Source organism: Emiliania huxleyi (genome assembly GCF_000372725.1).
Source record: "Emiliania huxleyi CCMP1516 unplaced genomic scaffold EMIHUscaffold_272, whole genome shotgun sequence".
Classification (NCBI taxonomy): Eukaryota; Haptophyta; order Isochrysidales; family Noelaerhabdaceae; genus Emiliania; species Emiliania huxleyi.
In genome coordinates this window covers 28,458-34,890 of record NW_005199989.1, presented here as the reverse complement: position 1 = coordinate 34,890, position 6,433 = coordinate 28,458, and the positions used below count along the sequence as shown (strand labels likewise).

General features: G+C 61.8%; 2 protein-coding genes across 2 annotated transcripts; one reads left to right on the top strand and one right to left on the bottom strand.

Annotated features, from left to right (window-relative positions):
• Positions 1–906: 906 nt before the first annotated feature.
• EMIHUDRAFT_457751 (hypothetical protein) lies at positions 907–4,380 on the top strand (the record flags this gene model as incomplete). Its single annotated transcript, XM_005776768.1, has 10 exons — positions 907–1,313; positions 1,378–1,735; positions 2,002–2,115; positions 2,195–2,245; positions 2,329–2,406; positions 2,562–2,649; positions 3,048–3,169; positions 3,476–3,538; positions 3,856–3,931; positions 4,091–4,380. Exons 1-10 carry the CDS (start codon positions 1,249–1,251, stop codon positions 4,378–4,380), a joined length of 1,305 nt encoding a protein of 434 aa, XP_005776825.1. The 5' UTR covers positions 907–1,248.
• Positions 4,381–4,841: 461 nt separating this feature from the next.
• EMIHUDRAFT_115918 (hypothetical protein) lies at positions 4,842–6,433 on the bottom strand (the record flags this gene model as incomplete). The annotated part of the gene is made up of 3 exons (XM_005776767.1): positions 4,842–4,973; positions 6,026–6,222; positions 6,301–6,433. The coding sequence occupies 3 exons, from the start codon at positions 6,431–6,433 to the stop codon at positions 4,842–4,844; spliced, it is 462 nt and encodes a 153-aa protein (XP_005776824.1).

The following is a 6,433-nucleotide window of genomic DNA, read 5'->3' as shown; positions in this document are numbered from 1 at the left end:
GAGGTGACGGCGAGACGCAGCTCTGCGAGCGAAAGGCATTTCGGCATTAGGACCACTTTTCCTCTTCCAGCGGATGAATAGGCGCTCTACGCGGTTGCAACCGACCTCTTCTGGGCTGCTGTTGAGCAGCACAGCCTCACGCGCGCTGCGTGCGAGCGCATCTGTCCCGGCGGCGACTTTGATCGGACGTCGTTCACGCGCGAGGCGAGCGCGGAGCAGGGGTGGGGCATGGAGCGGGGCGGAGACCGAGGTGTCGGCTCGGGCGAGAGCGTCAACGCGAGCCGCCACGTCCGGCGGCACGGCGACGGTCCGCACAACACGAGCCCCATCTCGCTGCTGCACGCTGGTGCGAGGGCGCGGGGTGCGGCGGATGGGAGTGGCGTGGTCGCGTTCAGGCGGACGGGCGCAGCGCGGCGGCCGTCGCGGAGTCGGCAGCGCCCTTCATGAAGGTGGGCATTTGTACTCAACTGATCGTGATTGAAAACTGCAGTTTCCGTGTGTGAGAGTGTGTCGTAGTAGAGGTTCCCGCCATATATTTTCTTTGGAAATTCTTTTTTTGCCTGCCGCGTTTTTTGAGAGCGCCCGCCTGCGGTGTTAAGAAAGAGACGCTCGCTCGCACACACACGCCGCACTGCACCTCTCGCACGGATTTTCCGAAAATCTTTTCCCCGACTTTTTTTTCTTTTTTTTTCTCGCCCGGGCTCGTGAGCCGGTGCCGCTCGCGCCGCGGGCATGAAGTTCGGCAAGGACCTGCAGCAGTACCGCGCGCCCGGGTGGGAGGACGACTACATCGACTACAAGGAGCTCAAGCTCATCCTCAAGCGCCTCGAGGACGACGACGCCACCAAGGACGAGGTCGACGCCGAGTTCTTCCAGGCGCTCGAAGACAACCTCGAGAAGGTGAACCGCGCCTTCCTCGAGAAGTGCCAGCACCTCGAGGCGGTCCTCGACCAGACGCCCGTCGGCCGGGAGCGCTGGTCCGCCAAGGAGCCCTCCTCGCGCGCGTCTGGCGGCTCTTGCGGGCCAGGCACGCCGCGCCACCCAGGCACGCCGGCATCGCTGGCGTCGCTGTCGCTCGGGCCGCCCTCGTCGGGCGCCGCGGACAGGTCTGGCGGCGGCGTGCCTTCGCCAAAGCCGGCTCGGCTCAAGGCGACGCCGCTCGGCGACGGCCGCGAGGGCGACGCGGCGGCGGCGGCGGCGGAGATTGAGGCGAAGCTAGCGGAGCGCGAGTTCTACGAGGCGTATCGGATGCTCGGGCGGCTGCAGACGTACGTCTGGATCAACACGAAGGGGTTCCAGAAGATCATGAAGAAGTACGACACGCGGATGGAGCTGCTGCTGTGAACAGCGTCTCTTCACACCTCCAGCTGTGAACAGGTATGACAAGCGGATGGAGCTGCGCGGCACAGCGCAGGAGCTCGGCCCAGAGTTTGAGGCGCGGCTCGAGAAGGAGGCCTTCTGCTCCGGCAAGATGAGCATCCTAGCAGAGATGTTCAAGTCGCGCCGGCCCGGCGGAGTGTCGTCGAGCGGGATCGCAGCCGCAGGCAGCCGGCCGCAGCTGCAGCTCATCACGGGCAACGCAAACAGCGAGCTCTCCAGCGAGATTGCGGCGAGACTTGGGGTGCCTCTCACGCCGGCCAAGATCGCGCGCTTCCCGGACGGCGAGGTGTCGATTCAGATTCTGGAGAACGTGCGCAACTCGGACGTGTACATCATACAGCCAACCTGCCCTCCGGTGAACGACAACCTGATGGAGCTGCTGCTGTGAACGGCGCCTCTTCACACCCGCGCACCCGTGAACAGGTGAACGACAACCTGATGGAGCTGCTGCTGTGAACGGCGCCTCTTCACACCTCCAGCCGTGAACAGGTGAACGACAACCTGATGGAGCTGCTGCTGTGAACGGCGCCTCTTCACACCTCCAGCCGTGAACAGGTGAACGACAACCTGATGGAGCTGCTGCTGTGAACGGCGCCTCTTCACACCTCCAGCCGTGAACAGGTGAACGACAACCTGATGGAGCTGCTGCTGTGCGCGTCGGCGGTGCGGCGCGCCGCCGCGGCGCGCGTGACGGCCGTGGTGCCGTACTACGGCTACGCAAGGCAAGACCGCAAGGAGCGGCCGCGCGTGCCCCTCTAATTACTACTTAACACCCGTCAGTAATGATTGGTTGTGGTATTAACTTTTTAATTAGGAGCGGTCGCGAGTGCCCATCTCCGCGGCGGACGTTGCGAAGATGATGGAGGCGACGACGAAGGGGGGGGGGGGGACCTCCGGGCGACATATTTCTTTTTTGTGCCCACCGCAGTTCTGCTGCTTCTCTCTCAGGCGATGGGGGTGGACCGGGTGTGCTGCGTCGACCTGCACTGCGGCCAGATCCAGGGGTTCTTCGGCCCGCGCACGCCGGTGGAGAGCCCCATCTCTCCCCATCTCTCCCCATCTCTCCCCACATCTCCCCATCTCTCCCACATCTCTCCCACATCTCTCCCCAGAGGTAGCTCTGGGCCCAGTATTAGTCACCATCATTGCCAGCGGTTCATACTTGGTAATGGATACCACAGGTGGACAACCTCTGGGCCACGCCGATCGCGGTGTCCTACTTCAAGACGCGCGAGCTCAACAACGTGGCCGTGGTCTCGCCGGACGCAGGCAGTTAATCGCAGTTAATTAGCAGTTAACTAGCAGTTAATTCGCAGTTAACTAGCAGTTAACTAGCAGTTAACTAGCAGTTAATCAGTAGTTAACTAGCAGTTAACTATCAGCTAACTAGCAGTTAAGTAGCACTTAACTAGCAGTTAACTAGCAGCTAACTAGTCGCCGTGGTCTCGCCGGACGCGGGCGGCGGCGTCGCGAGAGCAAAGATGTTTATGAACTAGCAATGATAAATGATTAATTGTCGTTAAATCACAGGCGGCGTCGCGAGAGCAAAGATGTTTATGAACTAGCAATGATAAATGGTTAATGATTATTGATCTCAGGCGGCCTCGCGGGAGCAAAGACGCTTATGAAAGAGCAATGATAAATGATTCATTGTCGTTAAACCACAGGCGGCGTCGCGAGAGCAAAGATGTTTCGCGAGGGCCTCGAGGCGCAGGGGATGCGAGCCTCGCTAGCGATGATCATCACGCAGCGAAGGTCGACGGGCGAGCTCGGCTCGGAGATCGCGCAGGCGGCGGACCCTCTGATTCACTATTAGTTAAGAATGATTCATAATTAAGGGCGAGCTGGGCTCGGAGATCGCGCAGGCGGCGGACCCTCTGATTCATTTATTGGTTAAGAATGATTCATAATTAAGGGCGAGCTGGGCTCGGAGATCGCGCAGGCGGCGGACCCTCTGATTCATTTATTGGTTAAGAATGATTCATAATTAAGGGCGAGCTGGGCTCGGAGATCGCGCAGGCGGCGGACCCTCTGATTCACTATTAGTTAAGAATGATTCATAATTAAGGGCGAGCTGGGCTCGGAGATTGCACAGGCGGACCTCGTCGGCACCGTCACCGGCTGCGACTGCATCATCGTCGACGACATGATCGACACGGCGAGTAATTAGCAGTTAATTCGCAGTTAATTCGCAGTTAACTAGCAGTTAATTAGTCGACGACATGATCGACACGGCGGGATATAGCCGAGAGATGGCCGAGAGATGGACGAGAGATGGCCGAGAAATAGCCGAGAGGTGGCCGAGAAGTGGCTGAGAATGGCCGAGAGACGGCCGAGAGGTGGCCGAGAGATGATGGCCGAGAGATGACGGCCGAGTGATAGATGCGGCCGAGATGTGGCCGAGATGGACGCGGTCGCTGCTCCCCGTCAGGCGGCCCGTGGACGGCGCCTCTTCACAGCGCGAGCTGTGAACAGGCGGGCACTCTCTTCATGGCGACGAACGCGCTCAAGTCGTTCGGCGCGTCGCGCGTCTTCGCCTTCGCCACCCACGGCCTCCTCTTCCGCCCGGGCGACGCGAACTCATGCGTCCGTTGTTCTTGACGAAGAGGAATGAATAGGCCTCTTCAACCCCCCGCCGAGAGATCGCCGAGCTACCGCCGAGAGATCGCCGAGAGGTCGCCGATACATCGCCGAGGTGTGCAATGAGTAGGCCTCTTCAACCCGCCCGCCGCCGACCGCATCGAGGAGTGCGCCATCGAGGAGGTGATCGTCGCGAACACCATCCCGCTGCCGCCGTCGGTGAACCGCGAGGCGAGGAAGGTGCGCCAGATCAGCGTGGGCAAGCTCCTCGCGCAGGCCGTCAAGTGCCTCCACACGGGCGACTCTATTCTATCGCTCGATGTTGTCACGTCCTGTGATCAGGCCATCAAGTGCATCCACACGGGCGACTCGGTACAGCGGCTCTTCGACATGGACGAGGGAGTCAACCTGCTGGCATGAGAGGGGCGCGTGGACTCGCCGTCTCCCACATATCCATCTGACTTGGGCAATCGCCCACTGGGGAGGGTCGAATCCCTCAGACCGTACCGTATCTCTGTACACGTTAGAGAGCGAAGTCGTCTAATGTGAGTGAATAGACAATATTTTCACGATTTGGTACGTGGGCTCGCTGCGGACACTGACAGCTTTTACAGGAATTGCCAATCGGCAGAGTGTCTACAAGTCGAGTGTGTAAAGTGTCAACACTCGCTCACCTCAGTGAGACAGTGATCAGCACTTCGGCCACTTTGATTCATTTTTTAGCACGTGGCAAAAACGCACGCAACCCTTCAGCTTCTCGGCCTCGCTTCTCGTAACCGCCTCGCCAGCTCCCCCACCGCTGCTGGCGGCCTCACATCCGACGAACGCTCTCGCAGCGTCGCCAAACCCACCTGCGAGGGGTGCAGCACTCGCATGTGTGGTCAGCAAGTCCGCACGGGCGAGGCGTCAGCTGGGCATTGGGACTTCCGCACCGCCTTGTCGACGAGCGCGTCGTCGGCGCCACCGCCGCACTCGCCCCGCAGTGTCGCGCGCAGGATGCTGCGATAGTACTCCTGCTACGGAGAAGGAGTGTTTGCAAAGAGCGAGCTTCCGCCTGCGCCGTGAAGGAGCGCGCGTGCCTCTAGGCAAACAGGCTCTCCTGAGGCCGAATCCGCAGGTCCGGTCGCTTGACCGGGCTGTGGCCCGCCGCCCAGCGCGGGGCCGAGGGCGAGGAAAGTCTCCCTCTGCACCGCTGCCCACGCCGCTGCCGACTCTTGCCCGCCCTGTGAGAGAGGAATGAAACGTCCGGGCCGCGTGTGTGGCAGTCCGTGTGGTGTGGCAGTCCGCTCGAAAGTGTCTCGCATGGGGCGTCGCACCGCTTCTCCGCTCTGGCGGGCGTGATGCCGCAGCTCGATCTGGCCCACCACGAGGGCGCGCAAGGCAGACGGCACTGTGCTCCTTGAGGGGTCGCATGCCGGCTCCACCACACCCTGGAAGGTACGGCGAGGTGGTCGCGCGAGGGCTTCCCCCCATCTCCACATCCCGAGGCGCTGGCATCTCGGCTCTGTTTGTTTTATGACTATGTGCTCGCCTCTCTCGGCTGTTGTGGGTGTGCCTCTTGGCGGTCTGCCGCCAGCCAGGCCGGCCCATCCGCGCAGATCTCGGCGAGCGCTTCCGCGTGGGCGAGGGTCTCCTCGAGCACAAGTGCCGCAACCACCTGGAGGGCGGGCAAGTGACGAGGGCGCAGGAGGGGCTACTGAGGGGGCGGTAGGAACGTCGCCGTGCAGGAAAAGTCGGAGTATGAGATCGGATCCGCCTCGCGCCTGTGGCGAGAGTGCAAAGAGCGCTTCATGTAATCGCCCGGATGTGGTCGAGCGGATCGCGTTCGCGTGATGGATGGGTCGCCTTTGCCGTGGGCTGTGGAGAGCGTGTTGTGGGAGGAGCAAACTCGCGGCTATGGGCAGACTTGTCGAGTAGGGTCAGCAGCGCCTTGCCGAGGTGGAGCGGGCAACTGCTCGTTAGCTGTTTGAGCACCCGCGCCAGCTCCCCCGCGCAAAGTGGCTCCCCAGCGAAACGCTGCCCCTGCTCGGGACACGGCGCAAGTGATCTCAGATTCGTCGACGACTTGGATGAGCGTTTTTAGTGGGTCGTGGTTTATGACGGCCGCCTGCTGGCCGCCGAGCGCTGCAAATGCTGCGACGAGGTTGTCTTTAAACGCAGTGTGGCTGCGGGGCGCGAGGCGGATGAGGCGGAGCGCCCGCGTGAGCGCGGTCGACTCGCTGAGCGCCGCATGGAAGTACTGCACCAGAAACCCAATCGGTTCTGCACGGAAGAGTGGAGGGAGGGGTGGCGGAGAGGAGGGGGGAGTCGCTGCTGAAACCATGGACGCGAGCCTCGCACCTGCTGGTCGGTTCTCGAGCAGCAGCGCGAGCGCGTCGCGCATGTACGGCGCAACGCCGCACCGATCAAGGTACTCCTCGCCGTCGAAGGACGAGGTGCGCTGCGGCTCGCCGCCCCAGGTTGTGATGCGCAT